The sequence below is a fragment of the Myotis lucifugus genome, unplaced genomic scaffold (genome assembly GCF_000147115.1).
Source record: "Myotis lucifugus unplaced genomic scaffold, Myoluc2.0 scaffold_531, whole genome shotgun sequence".
NCBI lineage: Eukaryota > Metazoa > Chordata > Mammalia > Chiroptera > Vespertilionidae > Myotis > Myotis lucifugus.
Window position 1 is genome coordinate 208,864 of NW_005871579.1, and position 20,262 is coordinate 229,125.

Consider the following 20,262-nt stretch of genomic DNA (forward strand, 5'->3'; position numbering starts at 1 on the left):
ACCCCAAATGCTCTCTTGTATCCATTTTAAGAGTAGGATTGGTGCTTTCCACTATTACCTGAGTCCTGATCTATCACCCCAGGGAGAGCTTGCCAATCCTGCACTTTCCCGGGGTGGAAAGGCTGCAGTGGGGTTAAAGATAAGGCTCCTTGGGCCTACCTTCTCCCATGCCTTTACATTTACCTTTCCGGCACCTTTCCTTCCTCAGAAAAGCATGGACATGTTAAAAGATCAATACAGAGTCTTTTTTCTTCTAGACTCAGTATGGCACATCTTCTCAATCTAAGTTCTGTACTATCCACCCACTTACCCTACTTATCCTCTATAGGGGGGTCTGCAGCACCCTACAGTGGAGTCCTATCCGTCCCGAGTGTGGGGGGGCTTACCTAGGGGAATCCTGTTCCAAGGGTTCCCAAAGGTGTGGACGGAGTCGGCGAAAACTATCCACCCTCTTCCTATGGTGGAGTCCTATCCGTCCCGAGTGCAGGGGCCTTACCTAGGGGAATGGGGGGCTTACCTAGGGGAATCCTGTTCGGCCTGTCCGGGCGCCATATGCTGGGGTCCAGCCCCAGCGGGTCCAGGGGTTCCCAAAGGTGTGGACGGAGTCGGCGAAGAATGTTTTACACGGAGACAGTGTTCAGAACTCTCTAGCTTTCCTTAGTCTCCGTGGATCTTCCTGTGCCTGGCTGAGGCCACAGAGAGAGATCCCGAGGCAAGCTGAGCCTTTATTTTATAGTGAGAGGTAAACAAGGTAGTGGTTTCTAGAGTTACACAGTTCTTGTGAGTTTCACTTGTTTTGACCATAGTTACACTTCCTGCACTTCCCTCAGCCCATTAGCTTCCCAGGTAAGATCTAGAGAGCCTCATAAGGTCAAGCCTAATTATGCTAAGAGGACTGTGCCCTCTAAGCTGGGAATTGTTTGTGACTTTGCCCACAGGCCAGTCCGAGGCTTAACCCTATATCAGTTTCCCACACATGAGCAAATCGATACCCATTATGAACATTGTAGACTTATGTGTGTCTAGAGTTGAGAAATTTCAATAGCTATGCTACCTTTTATTGTGCTGGTTTCTAATAGCTTCCCATCTCATTTGGAGTAAAAGCCACGTCCTTAAAATGGCCTGGAAGAGCCATTCTGGGTCCTGAACTTGCCTCCATTCCAGCCATCCTGGCTTCCTTGCGGTTCCCATAGCACCATAGACACACATCCACCCCAGGACCTTGGTACTCCCTGCTTCTTCCTCCTATAAAGCCCTCTGCCCAGGTGACTGCATGACTTATTCCCTCATCTCCTTCAGGCCTTTGCTCAAGTTTAGTAAAGCGTGGGCTTCCCTGATTACTGGCCCACCCTGTCATCCTCTTTTCTGCCTTACTTTTCTCCGCTTTCTGCCATTTAACAGACTATATGCTTATTTATGTTGGTTTTTGTCTGCCTATCTTTCTCCAATAGAATGTAAGGCCCCTGAGTTCAGGGAATCTTGTCTGTTTTCCAGCAAAAGTGTGTCTGGTACTTAGTAAGCTCTCAATAGGTATTTGTTGAGTGCATGCGTGTGTGGGTGAGGGAGCTGTCTATTCAGCACTTGGCGCTTTCAGTTCTTACAGCCACCATTTGTGGTGGTGTCTCCAGTTACAGGAGAGGAAATTCAGGTTTAGAGAGCAAAGTGACTCTAGGAAGCAGCGAAGGTCATCCTCAAGCCCAAGTGTGTTTGTCTCAAGCTCTATTTATTCTCTTCAGTGGAATCCTTGCTGGTTGCCCCTCCTCTCCATCCCATTCTGCCATGGTTAAGGGGCTTTCTCCTTTGCCCCAGCAAGAGAGAGGAACTTTGTTCCAAGCCTTTATACACGTTATCTTCTGATCATTGTAATGAAGCTGCCGCATTGATGAATTTTTAGGTGGGAAAAAAAAATCACTAAATGTTTTGTCCAAGGTTGTCTAGTTCAAGGTTGAAGTGGGCTCCAGGTTTGTGGTGAGCTTATTTGCAGCAAAGTGATCAAGCAGACAAGAGCCACACCAACACGTCTCCGTGTAGCCTCCCTTGGCGCTCAGAGTGATACCAGTCATGCAAGCTAGGGTCTCCTGGTCTGTTCTTAGTTTTTGATGCACCACCATCATTTTATACTCAGCTCAAAAGTCACCATTGAGGCTTCATGAAAAGGAATGTTTATGTCAGTAGGGGGCCCTCTCCTCCCCATGGGCCCCCATTCTCCAGTCGATTAGAGCATAGGACTTCATTCTTCTGCCAGTTAGCATAGGTCTGTGCTGGCCCCACCTGCCCACTCTTTTTCCATCATTGTAGGTTCTAGGCCAGGGAAGTGAAGTGGCATCTTACAGAACATCTTACAGGACCAAAACAGCTTCAAGAAATACTGTAATAAAAAGTAATTAACATGACAGTTGGGTAGCATTTTTTTTCTCCCTCTTAAATTTGGAAAGATTTTTAAAAAATATGTTTTTATTGATTTCAGAGAGGAAGGGAGAGGGAGAGAGAGATAGAAACATCAATGATGAAAGAATCATTGAATGGCTGCCTCCTGCATGCCCCATGCTGGGGATGGAGCCCACAATCTGGGCATGTGCCATTGGCTGGAATCGAACCTGGGAACCTTCAGGCCAACGCTCTATCCACTGAGCCGTGCCGGCTGGGCTTGGGAAGGTTTTTAAGTGCTAAAACTTGGTGCTGGCTAAGACGCTACCGTTAGTCCACCTCTTCTGGAATGCAAGGTGCCGGATATAGCAAGAGTTTCAAAATGGTTTGCACTCTTAGATTCATGGATCCATTCCACTGAGAAATGATTTTAATTTTTAGGAAATAGAAATTTGAATTATTCTATGTAAAAGTCTTTACATAGATAGGTATCATAAACTTACTGATAATAGAGTTTGGTTAAATGAATTATATTAATTGCCATAGAATGAAAGATTTTGCAGCTCTTCAGAATTATGTTTCCAAAGAATTTTTAGTGATGTAAAAACACTCAATGCTAAATGAAAATAGACACAACCAAGTGATTCCAGTTGCGGACTGAAAGGTCCCAGGTTTGATTCCGGTCAAGGCATGTACCTGGGTTGTGGGCACATCCCCAGTAGGAGATGTGCAGGAGGCAGCTGACCGATGTTTCTCTCTTATCGATGTTTCTAACTCTCCATCTCTCTCCCTTCCTCTGCTCTTCAGAATTATGTTTCCAAAGAATTTTTAGTGATGTAAAAACACTCAATGCTAAATGAAAATAGACACAACCAAGTGATTCCAGTTATCATCTTTAAAAAATGTACCCAGAGAAAAAAAGTCTATGAATGTTCTCTAGGTCAGCGGTCGCCAACCTTTTGGACCTCGCGGACCACTGGTGGCCACCACTGCTCTAGGTTGTGAGATTTGGATGATTTCTTTGTCCATGACTTTATTTTCTAAAAAAAAAAAAAAAAAAAGTTAAATGAATGTAGTTTTGGTAAAAGTAGTTAGGCATCCTGTGGGAAACCCCTTTAAACCAAACATAACATACTGTGATGAAATCTTTAGTAAAGCAGGCTATATTTCTGCAGATTTGTGTTTAATGTACCTCAATTCACTATTTCTGCATACAGGGATTACTACGTGAGATTTCGAATTAGTCTGGTCCATAGACTCCCTGTTCCCCATATCCCCTCACCTCCTCCCTTTCTTGCTGTGTCACTTGGGTTTAATCACCTGACTGCTCAGAGCCTGCTGCCTCCTTAAAAACTGTGTATAGTGATGCCCATCTCAGAGGGTTAAAGTCAGTGCTGCCTGTAAAGCATTTGGCATGTAGTAGTTACTTAACTCTTTGAAACAGTGTACTCCAAGCATGTCAAACTCAAAGGCTAACACTAGCCAAATAAATGAGGCATGCGGCCCATGGGCCGTGAGTTTGACATGCTTGGTGTACTCAGTGCAAGACTTGCACTAAGGCTGTTTTTCAGTGATTTTCCTGCTCTTACTCATTCAGCATATACTAGTATTTAACTAGTATTTATGGAGTAAATATTGTGTGCGGTCTCCTTGCTAAGTGCTGTGCTGCAGTCGTGAGCACAGCAGGCACAGATCCTGTCTGGCTCCCAACGTGTCTGAGGAAACAGTTCTCACTTAATGGCAAAGAGGACATGTCCGAGAAGTCGAGTAACCTGTCTTCCCTTGGTCTTCTCTATCTCCTTAGGAAACTAAGTGTTAAATCCATTACAAACCCTCGGTACCTGGACAGCCTGGGGAACCCGTCAGTCAACGGCCTGTACGATTTAGCTCTGGGCCCTGCGGATTCCAAAGAGGTGTGCTCCACCTGCGTGCAGGACTTCAACAACTGCTCCGGCCACCTGGGCCACATCGAGCTCCCGCTCACCGTGTACAATCCTCTCCTCTTCGACGTACGTTCTGCCCAGGCCTCCCTGCATGTGTGGGTCTCAGGGCTGCTGGAGGGATTTGTGAGGCCACCCTTCTCCCCACAGGAGGGTGAAATTTTAAACCTTGAGGAGCCAAATCCAGGACTTCAACTTGGCCTCGAGCCCTACTTAAGTGTATCTGTTTGATTCCAGTTGAGAAGAACCACAGCTTGGATCTGTTCACAGGAGGGGAAGAGAGCATTCATCCACTCCCTGCACTTTTTTTTTAATATATATTTTTATTGATTTCAGAGAGGAAGGGAGAGGGGGAGAGAGAGAGAAACTTCAATGATTAGAATCATTGATTGGCTGCCTCCTGCACGCCCCATGCTGGGAATCAAGCTTGCAACCTGGGCATGTGCCCTTGACTGGAATCGAACCTGGGACTCTTCAGTCTGCAGGCCGACGCTCTATCCACTGAGCCAAACCGGCTAGGGCCATCCTCTGCACCTTTTGTTTCAGCGGCTTGACACCCATTAGAAACCTAGGCAGAGCCAGCCTGGCAATTGGGGGTCCTTTGGGGTTCTCCAAGGCCCTGAGCTCTTAGGTGAGCTTGTAGGCTCTGCTTGGTGGCAGGAGGAGCAAAGCCCCAGAAGACCCGAGGGCACTAAGAATGAAGCTCCTGTCTGGAGTCCTACTGGTGCGTTTCAGCGCTCCATATGGTTAACCTAGCCCCCAGGATTTGCTTTAAACTATACAGATGAGCGTACATGGACATGATTTTTGTCTGTTGATCATATCAAGGAAAGAGAATTGTCTTAGTTAAATACTAAATATTTGACTAAATGTAGTATTCAGTACTTAGTTAAATAAAATAAAGGTAGTTCCCTACCTCAGACCCAAAGTAAATTTCAGATTTCAATGGTTTAAAATGAAATCATATAGAAAATATGGAGGAATGTTTATCTAGTTCTTAAAGTCACGAAGGCCTTTGTAGGTATACAGGGGAAGTAGAATTCTTACGTGAATAAACAGAGTCCATAAAAACAAAAAGTGGAAGGACATTGAAAATCACCCTGAATACTAATATCCTGCTGCTTTTTATTCCTTCCTTCAGAAACTCTACCTGCTGCTCAGGGGCTCCTGTCTGAACTGCCACATGCTGACTTGCCCGCGGGCTGTGATTCACCTCCTCGTCTGCCAGCTGCGAGTTCTGGAGGTCGGAGCCCTTCAAGCCGTGTACGAGCTGGAGAGAATTCTCAACAGGGTAGGTGCCTGGCTCTCGCGGAAATCAGGCAAGCCACCAGTGGGAACAAAGGCTGTTTGTTGTCCCTTCTTATACCTTGTGCCTGGATACCAGTCACTAGGTGTGAAAACAGGAAGCCGTGGAGTAATTGGAGGAACGTTAATAAAAACAACATAGAAATACATTTACCCAGGAGCTTTTTTGTTTCTCGTAGACCCAGGATCCAATCACGGTTCATACATTGCTTTGGGTTGTTATATCTCTTTGGTCTTTTTTAATGTAGGATGTTTTAATATAGAAATGGTTTTTTATGTTACTGACTTTTTTTTATTTTGAAGACATTAACACTTTGTAGGATTTCTCACATCCTGGATTTGTCTGATTATTTCCTCATTAGATTCGTGTTTTGGTAAGAATACCACCTACACAGTACAGGACACTTTGTTGTGTTGCATCATTTTAGAGGCACCTGCTGTCACATTGTTCTATTGGTGATGCTTAGTTGGATTACGTAGGTAAGGTGGTGAACACGGGGTCTCTCTATTGCAGACCTTGTTTTCTTTGTGACTGATGATGGCTTCAGATTTTCTGGTGCTACTATAAATTACTTGTTTAAAATTCACTTTCTGTTTGTGGATCAAAATCTTATTCATTTTTGTATATTGATTTTTGTATGAAACAGCCGGGCAAAAGCATCTCATCAGTTCTGATATTTTATCTGTACATCCTTTTCAACACAGTCATCACCTGTGAATAGCAAAGCAGTTTTATTTCTTACTGATCCTTATGTGTCTTGTTTCTTTTTCTTACCTTATTTTGGTGGCTAGGATCTACAGTATTGTGTTGAAGGGGTAGCATGCATCCTCGTCTTGTTTCTTCTCTCAAAGGAAAACCTTTCACCTTTCCTCCTTAAGTGGGCAGAGCACATAGGCTTCTACACAGAGGTGTGGCCGGGCATAGGTTGTCAGGCCAACCAAGGTGAGAAAAACATCAAGGGGAGGGCATCCCTGCATGTGTGGGCAGCCCAACCTGGAATGTCAGAGTTCAAATAGCATGAGGAGAGTGTTCAGTTAGGGTAAAAGCTCAGCATGGGAGGTGGGCATCCAAATCAGGTAAGAGGGCGCCCTGCTGGATGGTCCAGTGTGGTGTATGGGAGCCCAAAGAGCGTGAGGAGGGGGTTCATAAGGAGAGTGGCCTGGAGCGGGATGGGAGCCCAAGTTGGAGAGAGGGGGTCATGCACGGGAGTAGGTGGTGGCAGTGATGGGAGAGTGGTTACATACAGGGAGGTGGAGTGATCAAATTAAGTACATGTAGTAAGGATAATGCTGGCCGGATTTCACACTACCAGAGGGGGAAGTTACAAATATGTGAATGAGAGAAGACCCAGAGTTAACCCTGTAGTGTTGGAATGGAATTAAGAATATGAGTGTGAAGGGTGTGTGCACATATATTCCCAGGTCTGTCCCTGAGAGGGTCTTGGAGTGCTGATAGCAGTGGACACACCTAGTGCCTGTGTCTTGGCTTCTAAATACCGTTCTTCACTGAAAGGGCTTTTTGGATAAGTGGCTGATTCTAGGGCTGATGCAGAAAGTGCAAGATGAACCTGGAATATCACGTGCCAGAGAGCAAGTCGGTCCTCAGAGAATGAGGGGACACGTCAGAATGACACAGGAGCTATCTTAGCTCACACTGGCCAAATCTAGAACAGTTTTTGAGCATCAAAGTAAGTGATGATAGGAACTATTATAACCCAGTGGATAAAGTAAGAATCCATGAAATCCATGAGTTCATCCTGATATAAATGAATGAGTGAACGGAAAGTATAAGTAACAGGCTACTTACACAGTTTGAAAGTTCTCCCCCCACACAAATAATCTTCATTATTACAAATGGGGGGAAACGGTAACTTTACAGTGGAGAAGTCTGGCCGTCACCTCCTTACGCAAGTGGTCAAAGTGAACACCCCGTGCAGCAAACTGAAATCATGCCCCACCTGATAGTGAGATGTAGTGAGAAGAGCAGAGCATCCGCTGCTTCTGAATCTCCCTGCCAGGGAGGCACAAGCTGAATCTGATCTCAAGGAGCCAGCAGACAACCAGGTTTCACTCCCCTTCAGTTCTTCACAGTGTTAATGTCTTTAAAGTTAGACTCGGTGCCTGAGCGAGACGCAGGAAACACGACAAGCAAATGCAACAGGTGGCTCTGAATTGGCTATTTTTGAATATTACTAGAGAATTGGCAAAACTTGAATGGTGTCTGAGGATTAGGTGGTAGTAATTTATTAATGTTAATTTACGGTTTTTTATTATTGTATTGTCATATTAGAGAGTGTCCTTGTTTGTAGAAAATGTTCACCCAAGTATCTGGGCAGCAACTTACTCTCAATGGTTCAAGGAAAAAGGTTGTTCTATGTACTTGCAGCTTTCCTGTGAGTGTGAGATTGTGTCAGTATAAAAACAAATTATATTAAAACAAACAAATGGGGAAACATTTCAACATTTCACCAGTAAGTATAATATTGGCTGAACTTTTATAGTTTTTATCAGATTAAAGAAACTTTTTTCTATTCCTATTTTGCTAAGATGGCTGAATGTTGAATTTTATCAAAAACTTTTTCTGCACCTACTGAAAGTTTCAGATAATTTTTCTCAAGGTCACATGGTGAAACACTCAATTCCTTTCTTCATATTAAACTAACCTTGGATTCCTGGGATTCCTTGTTCTCAATAATTTGCCTTTTTAATATGTTGCTAGATTTGAATTCCTAATGTTTTGCGTAGGATTTTGCATCTGTGATCATGTCATTGCTTTGTAGGTTTCCTTTCTCATGTTGTCCTTTTGAGTTTGGTTATGTAGATTATGTTGGCCTCGTGAAATGAGGTAGGGAATTCTCTTTTCTCTCCTGAAAGAGTTCATGTAAGATTGGCGATACTGTGCACCAGCCGGGTGCTGCCAGACGGTCTCTCCTCAGTGGGTGTTCTCACAGCTGGCTAAGTCTAGTCTTCTTTGGCTCTCCAAGTTCAAGAGCAAAAGGACGCGATTATACCAGTGGACACGGGAGCCACCCTGGCCCAGGAGCCCTACACCCCGAGTAGGAATCAGTATCTTTTGTGACAGTTCTGTGGGCCCAGCTTCCAGAGACTCTCAAGGGCATGCCTCATTAGCACCAGGGAAGCTCAGAGCTGTGGTGTTTATAATTCATCCATAGTCTTCCTAGTTCAGATATAGTCTAAGCAGTAGAGGTCATTTTTGCCATCAGCAATGCTACCTAATGACGCAATCGACATTTCTACTTCTATAAAGTTTCCAGGGAACAGGATTAAAAAGTTAACTCCAAATCGGTCTGGTTCAAAAGAGAGGAGAACGAGAGAGATTTTCTTAAATCTTTATTCAGAGTAAGTTATATTTTCTAGGGATTTGTCCATTTCATCTAAAATTTTAAAATTATTGGCATAAAATTATTCATGATGCCTACCTTAAGGAAAATTTTTTGTAAAATATACCCACAGAAATGCATTAATCGTACATAAAATCCAACAAATAGTTAAAAGTGTGCACCACCTATAAGCTCACCTTCAATGTCAGCTATTGTCCCTGTTCCCAGAAGCGCCCTCTCTTTTCCCCTGTCCTGTGTGCTCATTTTTGACAGTTTGTCACTGTACTTAAAGAATTCTTTGTAGAAATAAGTTGAGGCCTCGGATGCCGTGCCTTCCTCCAGAGAGGCTTCTGCCATATGCTCGGTGGCCCGGGACCATCATAGTCTGGGTTCAAAGCTGATGGCTCGCGGGACTGCCCGGTGATTGCAATCCACGAGGTCCTGTTCGAGGTCCAGTTTAGTTCCCGAGGGCTCAGCCCCTGAGGTTCCCAGCTTCCTGTGTTTGTGGGGTAGGATATGGGAGGGAAGGTATCCTGTTAGATTCCTGTCGTGGCACTAACTCAGGGCTTTGATTTCTGTCCCCTCCATTGTTTGAGGCCTCCAAAATGAAAAGTTCAAAATTCCTGAATTGGAAAATGTGCCCAGGCCAGTGCTGCCATGTCTCATAGCTCCAGAGAGCACCATGGAAGTCTGTCGGGATCCTCCCCAGCTGGACGTAACTGCACTGAGGGTTGCCCTGGAGCCCTGCGTGCTGCAGCCCCACTCTGAGCACCTGGGCCCCGGGCTCCTCAACCTGGACTCCTGTTTTCCCTTCAGTTAGGTCTGGATCCTCCTCACTGTCCATATAATAGAAACATATTTTATCCTGTCCTGGTTCTTTTAGTTTTAGGTTTGGAATGAATAATGTAGCCCGCCATTATTGGAAGCAGCTATTCTCCTTCCATTTTATCTGAACAGCCTCACTGTTTTGAGAATGCAGCACAGCAGCCATGAGGGGTCTGTCTCTGCTCTCAAACCGAACTCCCCCTCTTGGAAAGGCCGGCCCTGTGGGGCTGCTCATCGTACAGACTTTGCTTTGATAATACGGGTTTTCTCTTTGTTTTTCAGTTTCTGGAAGAAAACGCTGATCCTACTGCTTTTGAAATCCAGGAAGAATTAGAACAATATACACGTGAAATTGTACAGAACAACCTCCTGGGATCCCAGGGCTCGCACGTGCGTTATCCCTTCTTTCCTCCCGGAGCACTCGGTTCTTAGCCCTGTCACTTACGCACATTCGGTTTCCCATAGTTGACCTGGGTTTGAATCCCAGCTCTGCCCCTTATGAAGCTTGTAACCCTACAAATGGCGTAACTATTCCTGAGCTGCTATGTCCTCATATTTGATGCCTGCCTACAGGACCGAGGAGAAGATAGGTGAAATGAGGTAGTGTAGGCACGGCGTCCAGCAAGGTTCTGGCTTGCAGTCTCACTTTGAGAATGAGGTCCATGTTCTTTTCGTCTTTCTCCCTGTAGCACTGTAAACTCCTGTGAGCACTGATCCCACCTCCTCCCTGTTCCCCCATAGCATCTATGTCAGTGTTAATTTGTTCAGTGAATGAGTGATGTCAATAATCAGCCTGCAGGACTGACTTGAAGCCTGACTCACCTCATGCCCAGTATCACACCAGAGATTCCATTGAAGTGGTCGGGGGAGGGCCCGAGTGGCTCTCATTTGCAGCCAGGCTCAGAGCCACTCATGTAGCTTCACTGGGTGTACTTTTCTCAGAACCCTAAGGTCCCGCCCAGGAGGGAGCAGGGAGGTGCACCAACTGCCTCCAAAGAGGTTTATTTCTTGTATTTTTATTTTCAAACATTTTATTTCTTTATTTCAAAGCGGTTTATTTTAAATTAAAGGGAACCCAGCATTTATGAAGTACTTTGTGCAAGCCCCCCACTGCATTCATCATCTCTCTATCATAGTGACAGCGTAGTAAGGCTGTTTCTCCTCTTAGTCACGTATTAGAAATGAGGAAAGATAAGGACAGAAGCCGCTCAGTGATTGGCAGGGCTTGGCTATATTAGGGTTCTGTGGAAATTTTTGTTTAAGAAGGTGGCTTCCTCTGGTTTTTCAAAAAAGGTAAAAATCACTGGATACATAGTGGGTTCTCTTCAAATGGCACCCTGAGGTTCTTTCTTTTCAACAGGTGAAGAATGTGTGTGAGAGCAAGAGCAAGCTCATCGCTGGCTTCTGGAGGACACACATGACTCCTAAGCGGTGTCCCCACTGCAAGTGAGTCTCGGGGTGCTGGCTGGTCCCTTTCCCTCAAGCGGGAGGCCTCTGGCCGGTCGCTCACAGCTGTCAGTAAATGTCCTGGTGGGTTCCTCCTCTCCTCAGTCACAGCTCTTCTCTTGTCTAGGACCGGGCGGGCAATTGTCCGAAAGGAGCACAACAGCAAACTGACCGTCACGTATCCAGCCGTGGTGCACAAGAAAGCTGGCCAGACGGACACAGAGCCACCGGGTAAGCAGCTGGGCCCTGGGCGGCCCTCGGCCATGTTCCTCACGCGTGGCCGTCGGTGTGTCCCAGACCTTGGGAACAGCGGTCCTCTGTGATGCGTGCCTGGTGAGCCGGTGGCGGAGGGGATCCTGGCCTCTCGCACAGCTGACTGGCTGGGCTGCATTTTGAGGGCTGAACAAGGCACCTCTTGCTTCAGGTGGTCATTTTCTGAAGGAGGAAGTTAAGAGATATATACTTGGCAAATATTTAGAACCATTTGATTGTCCAAAAAGTGTGGATTTATTTTGAAGTAAAATGTATAATGTAGGTGAATTTTTAAGAAACACGGGGGAGCCCTGACCAGTTTGGCTCAGTGGATAGAGCGTCGGCCTGCGGACTCAAGGGTCCCAGGTTCGATTCCTGTGAAGGGCAGTATCTTGGTTGCGGGCACATCCCCAGTGGAGAGTGTGCAGGAGGCAGCTGATCGATGTTTCTCTCTCATCGATGTTTCTGGCTCTCTATCACTCTCCCTTCCTCTCTGTAAAAAAAAAAATCAATAAAAATATATTAAAAACAAACAAACAAACACGGGAGAGGTCAAAGACCATTAGTATCTCCTGCAGGCGGCTCCGGGGGCCCATAAATTCCTGGGTAGTGTCTCCTCAGCTCGGTTCCACCCTTGGGGTCCTTGAGGAAAATGCTTAGAGACTGACTTAGTCCTCCTGCTTTTGTATTTTTGTTAGTTGTAGGTTTGTTTTGTATTTTGAAGTGGTAAAGAAGCAGCGTTCTCAACCTGTGGATTGCGAACAGTGAAAATACATCCTGCATATCAGATATTTACATTACGATTCATAACAGTAGCAAAATTACAGTTATGAAGTAGCAACAAAAATAATTTTATGGTTGGGGGTCACCACAACATGAGGAACTGTATTAAATGGTCGCGGCATAAGGTTGAGAACCACTGAAGGTATCCCATTGGAAGTGCTGAGCCCTGAGCCTGCTATGCAGTATGTGCTCTGCAGATGTTCATTGTTCACCTTTATTGTAAGTCAGTGTGCCAGGGAGGGAAGAGCTTGACCTTGCTTGACTCCTCCTCTGCCACTGATTGGGAGTAGGTCTAGCAGTTCAGTAGCCTTATTAGAGAAGGCCACTTCTGGGAGCTTCTGTTTCCAACTCTCTGTAGTGGCCGTAACAAAACCTCTTGCCCAGAGTTTAGGAAAGTTCATATGTGGAAGTCCGAGCTTGAGAATGTGGAAGAGGCAGGGAAGGAAGTCTCTTCCCCGAGATGCATGGCCTGTCTTTTACATTTGAGGATTCTGGCGAGGCCGGAGTAAATAACGTAAGTCTGTCCAGGCTGCTGAAACAACACACCAGAGACTGGGTGCTCATAAACCCAGGCCTTTGTTGCTCACGGTTCTGGAGGCTGGGAAGTCCAAGGTGGGTGCTGGTGAATCCAGTGTCCAGTGAGGGCCCCTTCCTCATTGACAGCCACCTCTCCCTATAACCTCACGTGGCAGAAAGCGGCAACGGAGCTCTCTGGGTCTTTATAAGGGCACCAGTCCCATTCATGAGCGTTCATCCTCATGACCTAATCATCCTCAAAGGCTCCTGACACCTTCACCTTGTCGGTTAGGATTTCAACACCTGTAATTTGGGGGACACAAACATTCAGACCATAGCAGTAACAAACTCGCTTATTACTTTTTAAAAAAAAAATATATTTTATTGATTTTTTACAGAGAGAAAGGGGGAGGGATAGAGAGTTAGAAACATCGATGAGAGAAACATCGATCAGCTGCCTCCCACACACCTCCTACCGGGGATGTGCCTACAACCAAGGTACATGCCCTTGACCGGAATCGAACCTGGGACCCTTGAGTCCGAAGGCCGACACTCTATCCACTGAGCCAAACCGGTTAGGACTTGCTTATTACTTTTTAGAAAACCTTTTACTTGAGACTAGTTCTAGACTTGCAGAAGGGTTGCAGAGATAGTACAGAGAGTTCTCATGTACTCTTTACTCAGTTTGCCCTAATGCAGCATCTTAGATTGCCATGGTGCACCTGTCAAAACTAAGAAATTAGCATTGGTGCACTGCTGTTAATGAACTACAGGCTTCATTTGAATTTTTCCAGTAATATTCTTTTTATGTTCCAGGATTCAACCCAGGATACCACACTGCATTTTAAAAGCCTGTTTAATTTTGTTTAATGGTTTATAGTTAACCACAGGGTAGATTTTTCTGCACTTACCTATAAATAGCCCTTAAAATCATTTTTATGGCTGGGAACTGCTGCTCTGTTCCTTATGGTGCTTTAGAAAATGTTCACAGGTTGAGAACAAAGATGGTCAGAATTCTAGAAGATAACTGTTTCTCTGGAGCAAATATCTGTCTAGCAGATAAGTAACCTTTCAGTGTCTTTGTCAAATCCATCCTTTGACGTAATCTCGCACTACAACTATGAGAATACGATGATGCCAAACAAAAGTCTGCATTAGAATTGAGTCAGCAGTTGTCTTCCATGGTTCTAGGTTGGGTTTTAGCATTTAACAGACGTTTGCTTTTTGGGCCCTCCGCCTCATGAACATGCTTGTGGCTGAGCATGGTGCCAGGTGGAGACCTGACCACGTGGCCTCCGCTCTCAGAGGAGGCCACCAGGCACAGGTCAGTGACTCCAGAGAGCAGACGATGTGGAGTTAGGTTCTGGCCGCATTCCTGATACCGAAGGGAGCCAAGCAGTGACTGTGCCTCAGTTGTCCCCACAAACAAGTCACCCATGAGGAGAGCCATAGCTTGTGAAGTGCTACATACACTCAGAGTGCACCTCGAGCCCCACAGTGCATCCTAGCATTTTTATTTTATTTTTTTGTTATTGGTGTTTTTTCAATTATTTTTTAAAACCTCACCCAAGGATATGTTTTTAGATTTTAGAGAGGAAGGGAGAAGGTGCGGGGGGGGGGGGGGGGGGAACATCAATTGGCTGCTTCCCACACATGCCCTGACCCGGGATTGAACCCACAACCTAGGTAGCTACCCTGAGTGGGAATCGAACCTGCAACCTTTTTGGTGTACAGGATGATGCTCCAACAAACCAAGCCAGCTGGCCAGAGCCACATTAGCATTTTTAAATGAGAATTCTCACAGCCAAGACACTCCACCACTGTGATGGAGTCTTCCCCAAGTTATATAACCTTCCAACTCCCTTTAGCACTCCCATGGCAGCTCTCAGAGCTGAATGAAACACATCAGCGATGTTCCAACTCCCATCCAGGCAGCGTTCATTCTGGCAGGCTGCACGGAGGGGTGCAGCCCATGCGAGGTGGTGGCTTCCTGCAGGTCTCTTCTGCTTCGAATCCTGTGATTGAACAACTGTAGTCTGTTAAAGGGGGAGGGGAGGGAGGGAGGGCACTTATGCCTGGAGAGACTGCAGCTTCAGCTGGTCTTCCTCAGCCCTTCAAGCCTGTTGAGGAGGAAAGAAAGCGCAGAGAGTTGTTCCCAGAAATGCCCACAGAGTTGTTCCTTAGGTTAATAGGATCCTCTTTTTTCCTTCTGAACATACGATGCTTTGGTTATTCCTGAAGGTCAGTGCCTTTTTGTTTCATACCCCCCCTCCCTTCTGTTACATTAACTGGTTGAAATGTTTTGCTTTAATAGGAATCAAAATGTTAAATGTAGATTCCTTCACCTAGCAGTTCTGCTTCTATGACTTTGTTCTAAGAATACCCAAGTGTTGTTTAAGTAGTTAAAATCGGAAATGGCTTAAATGCCTATTAATAGAGAATAGTTAACTAAATTATATCTATTCATTATTATCCAAGTTACAGATTTCTCTAATAACTTGTGATAATAGCCCAGCCGGTGTGGTTCAGTGTTTGAGCATCGACCTATGAACCAGGAGGTCACTGTTCAATTCCCGGTCGGGACACATGCCTGGGTTGCGGGCTGGATCCTCAGTAGGGGTGGGGGGGGGGGGGGTGTAGGAGGCAGCCGATTGATGATTCTCATTATTGATGTTTTTATCTATCTCTCCCTTTCCTGTCTTTGATATCAATTAAAAAAACATTTAAAAAAGAAAGAACTTGTGATAACATACTTGTGGATGGTCAAGAAACTAATCGGAGAATTGGAGGTGGAATGAAGCTGGATTTTACAACTATAGAAAAAGGCAAAAGAGAGAGGTTTTTAAATATAGATTATCTTAGCATATCTTGAACATGTGCATTCAGGCCAGTGACTGTTTAGTATCTGCCCACAATGTACTGGGCACTGTGTTGGGTGTTAGGAACAGACAAGATGGGGTTCCTGCCCTGGTGAGAACATAAAAAGGGAAGATGGAGCAATATTTAATTTCCATGAGTGTGTCCTGGAAGAAGCTGAGAGTTTTAAACCTAGACGCTCACATTACTTATATCTTTGTTAACCATCTAAGTGCCTGGAGTCTGACCTCCTGAGTGGCAGCCCAGGTCTGATTTTCTGACCCACCCTCGGTATAGCTGATAGTATTCCAGAGTGATTTTGCTTGAACTGAGAAACCAAAACCAATCTATTCCTCACATAGGGGAAAAATATTCAGAGCTGTGACTATGCTGTCCTAGACTTTGATATACGTAAGAAGAAATGGAGTATACATATACCCATAAAAATGTTCATGCCCAGCTGGTGTGGCTTGGTGGTTGAGCATGGATCCATGAACCAGGAGGTCATGGCTCGATTTCTGGTCAGGGCATATGCCCAGGTTGCAGGCTCCATCCCCAGTAGGGGGCGTGCAGGAGGCAGCCAACCGATGAGTCTTTCTCATCATTGATGTTTCTATCTGTTTCCCTCTCCCTTCCTCTCTGAAATCAATAAAAACATATTTTTTTTAAAAAGGAATCAACAACTTTAAAAAAAATGTTCATGTCCATTTACCTATAATTCTATTTCAGTGAACGTTTCTTGTAAAAGCAATGTGCATACAGGTTTTTTTAAAAAAAAATCAGAATGTTACTTATAATAGTAAAAAACTGGGATCAACCCACATGTCCAACTATAAGAGTATGGTGAAATCACTTCGGAAAACATCCTCTGAGCAGATTCTCATGCAGCCATTAAAAATGATGGCCAGGAAATATGCTCACAAGAGCCAAGTATACGAGTAAGTCCACGGCTCACATGACAGGGATCTAACACATTGCTTAAACCGAGGCATGGAGAGGGATACATAATGGACTGTGATGGGATGGTGCGTGGTTTTTTTCTTTTGCTCTGTTGATTTTATAAAAGTAGTTACATTGTTTTCGTGACTTTAAAAATTAGATCAAGAGGGAAAATGCTCAGAGCTGGGGCAGTGCTGGCCTAGAGTTTTTATGATCAGGTTGCAGGCTTGGCAGGATGGGGGAAAGAATTGATAAATCCCAGTGCCAAAGGAGTGCCTGATACTGACTTGTGCCTTGATCCCCTCCTCTGCTCCAGGAATTGAGGAAGCGCAAATGGGAAAACGCGGGTACCTGACACCCACCGGCGCACGGGAGCACCTCAGCGCCCTTTGGAAGAACGAAGGTGCTGCCCCCGCCTAGAGGATACGCTTTACCTCCTCCCGGCTTTGATTCCCTGGCCTCATTACCCGCCTTGTTACTCTCGTCTTTTCAAAGTTGTGGTTATTGTAGGTCTCTCCTGAAATCAGTGCATGGGTTTGGGTCAGCCTTCAGGTCATTGTCACTGATGCATTATGGAAAGGAGAAGGCCTTTACCTCCACCTGTGAGCTTTCTGTGGGCATTCCATCTGAGAATCAAAAAATGAACTTTAGTATGTATTTTTAGTTAGGATTGTTATATCTTAATTCCCTACAGAAAGGAAAATCCTTCCTTCCCTTTGGAGTGTATAACAGAGCCTGTGCAGTATACCCACGCCCTCCTGTCACCCACCCTCTGAGAGAATGTCCTGGGACACTGGTGGAACCCTTGTGTGAGGATAAGCACTTAACGATGAAGCTGGTGCTGAGCTGTCAGGGGCAGGGAAAGAGCACTCAGGGTCCCATGGCCGTGTGTATGGCAGCCCTGGCGCATGCTATTCATTCTCCCTGCGTTTTCTTTAAGGTCATTGGACTATTAGCTTTGAATCCACAGAAGAGCCCTCTTGGAGCATCAGTGTGCAGGGTTTTTGTTTTGATTTTTAAGGCTAATTTTTATATGTGTCTGACAAACACCAAAGTAATTGTGTATGCGTGTGTAAGTCTGAGACAAGAGGCCTTTTTTATTTTCCATCCCTGAGGCCTTTTTTATTTTCCATCCCTCCCCATTTCAACCCTGAGCTAAGCACTGTTGTCCTCGTAGTCACATCTGTGTGCAGTGCTCAGTTTTATAAAGAAAAATGTGATTTTATTTTACACTAGAGGCCCGGTGCACAGATTTGTGCACATTGATTGGAAATTAATTAGAAGGTGGCTGGCCGGGCAGGACTGGGCGAGACTGGCCAGACATGCCCTGGAGCCAACCTCCCACGGTCCCTCCACACCGGCACCAGGGCTCAAAGGGCGTCTGCAGAGTGAGCAGGGTCCCTCTGGCAGGTGAGGTACCTCGGCCTGGCCTGTGGGGATCAGACCAAAACTGGCAGTCCCACATCCCCTGAGGGGTCCCGGAGTGTGAGAGGGCCCTCTGCAAAGTTGCTGTTGCACGGCAGCTCAGTGTCTGCCCCCCTAGTGATCATTGTGCATCATAGTTGCTGGCCGGTCGGCTGGTCACTTAGGCTTTTATATATAGAGAGATTGTCCTATATTCTGGTGGGTTGTGTTTTTTAGTTCAATTAGTAAAACATTTTATCCATCCATGTTCCAACATAGATTTAAATGATCTTTTTGGTTCATTTCAAATACAGGATTCTTTCTGAATTTCCTTTTTTCGGGACTGGAAGATGTTGACATGGAGTCTAGATTCAACCCCACTGTGTTCTTCCTGGATTTCTTGGTGGTGCCACCCTCAAGGTGATGCCCTTTAATTGACTTTATTTCACCTGGAGAGGGTGCACTGGGTAACTGAATGATGGCCTCGGGAGAGGGTGGAGGGGTGGCGGGCACTGAGAAATAGAACAGCAGTTCTGCTTCCAGGCGGCAGGTGGTGGGAGGATTTCCTCCTATTTGTCCTGAATGCGGTGGGAGTATTGGTTGTCCTGAGTGTGGTGGGGTGTGAGATGCTTATAGTAGGGATGGGTGAGAGGCTGAAGAACATGACCCTTCCCCCACACTAAACATTCACTGATTCCATGTGTCCCCCTGCAGGTATCGTCCTGTCAACCGCTTGGGGGACCAGATGTATACCAACGGCCAGACGGTGAATTTGCAGGCTGTCATGAAGGACGTGGTTCTGATCCGAAAGCTTCTGGCATTGATGGCCCAAGAACAGGAGCTGCCATGGGAGGTGGCAGCGCCTGCCATAGATGAGGTGAGGGCTGTCTTGGAGCTGATGTCATAAATGCCCACGCTCAGTTCTAACTCTCCAGTGGGTGCAGAATGCTGTGGGTGCTGTGGGTGCTGGTTGGGCTCAGTTTGGGAAAGCATAGGTAATGTCGGGGAAAGCACGGTCTGAGCATGGGAAGGTCTGAGTTCGCCCCAGTGACCTTGGTTGAGTTGCTTTAATTTTGTGGACTCATCTCTACTGTAACGGGTGTGGTCTGTCATGAGGTTTTACACACAGGTTGTCTGGGCCACCTACCTTGGCAGCTCTAGAAAGAAGAGTTTGCTTCCCTTGGGCCCTAAGAAAGTTCCTCCTGGGTTACAAGTCCAGATCCCAACTCGCCCAGCGGTCTGGCTCATTAAGATCTCCAGCACTGGGGTCAGGAAGGCAGTGTTATAGGTGCTAGGAACATCCCTGAATAGGACTGTGAGGTTTGGGGCCTCAGCTTCCTGCTCCATACGTGGTGGAGCTGAATGCATTTTGTCCATCTCAGCAAACATGTCTCGAGCCCTTCAGTGTGCCAGGTGGTCAGTGGGTATAGGGAAGCTTGCTGGCGTCACTGAGGTGCTCGCGGTCTGGGTGCCATAGGAAGGGCTTTCTCGGGCCTGAGGAGGCTGGGCTCAGGCTCTCTTTTAGCTGCGGCCACAGTCCTGCTATGAACGAGGCCCATCACCAGGTGGCGCCAGCATTTGTCCTGGACACGCAGTCGGTTACCCAGCCTTCCTCCTTGGGCTTTCTTTGGGTTTCCTTAAGTTTCAGATCTGCACTGTAGGTGAGCTTTTGTTTGTTGTTGTTGTTAATCCCCACCCGAGGATATGTTTTCCATGGGTTTTTAGAGAGAGTGGAAGGGGGCAGGGGAGAGAAAGAAACATCAATGTGAGAGAGACACATCAATTGGTTGCCTCCCGCATGCGCCCCAACTGGGGCTGGGGATCGAACTGCAACCCAGGTACGTATCTTTGCCCAGGAATCAAACCCTCGACCCTTTGGCGTGCAGGCCGCCACTCTAACCGGCCAGGGCAGTGTAGGTGTGCTTTTAAAAATCCCAAGTCTGAGAGAAATGGGCCATCTTCAGGCCCTAGTCCAGTGTGGAGGAGAAAGCAATAGGATAGCCAGGTCCAGTGATCAGGGAGTAGAATTTTATTTTGATTGCCCTTAAAAATAAGGTAGTCTCTTGTCAAAAAACCCCCACAAACAATCCCTTAAAAATGAGGTAGTCCCTTGTCAAAAACCCCACAAACAACAACAGAAAAGCTGAGTCTCTGAAGAAGTAAACAGTATCCTCTCTGATTCCTAAGGTCCTTGTAACCTGAAGTCACAGTGCCCTCTTTCCATCTGATTATAGGACACGTTCTGATTTGTTCCCCGACACGCTTCCCACATTCTGTTCCCATGGCAG

The 20,262-nt window shown here is 46.0% G+C and overlaps 1 protein-coding gene across 2 annotated transcripts in view; it reads left to right on the plus strand.

The window, feature by feature from the left end:
* The window catches only part of POLR1A (RNA polymerase I subunit A), a 74,178-nt gene that overhangs the window by 2,397 nt on the left and 51,519 nt on the right, over positions 1-20,262 (plus strand). For both annotated transcript variants that reach the window (XR_002826554.1, XM_006104003.3), the window contains exons 2-9: positions 4,172-4,376; positions 5,449-5,598; positions 10,061-10,168; positions 11,139-11,224; positions 11,352-11,455; positions 16,887-16,973; positions 18,289-18,394; positions 18,689-18,851. Coding sequence is in view for 1 of the 2 variants with exons in the window: in XM_006104003.3 (XP_006104065.1) it covers positions 4,172-4,376; positions 5,449-5,598; positions 10,061-10,168; positions 11,139-11,224; positions 11,352-11,455; positions 16,887-16,973; positions 18,289-18,394; positions 18,689-18,851 (1,009 nt within the window). In the remaining variant the exon portion in view is untranslated. The remainder of the gene's footprint in view (positions 1-4,171; positions 4,377-5,448; positions 5,599-10,060; positions 10,169-11,138; positions 11,225-11,351; positions 11,456-16,886; positions 16,974-18,288; positions 18,395-18,688; positions 18,852-20,262) is intronic.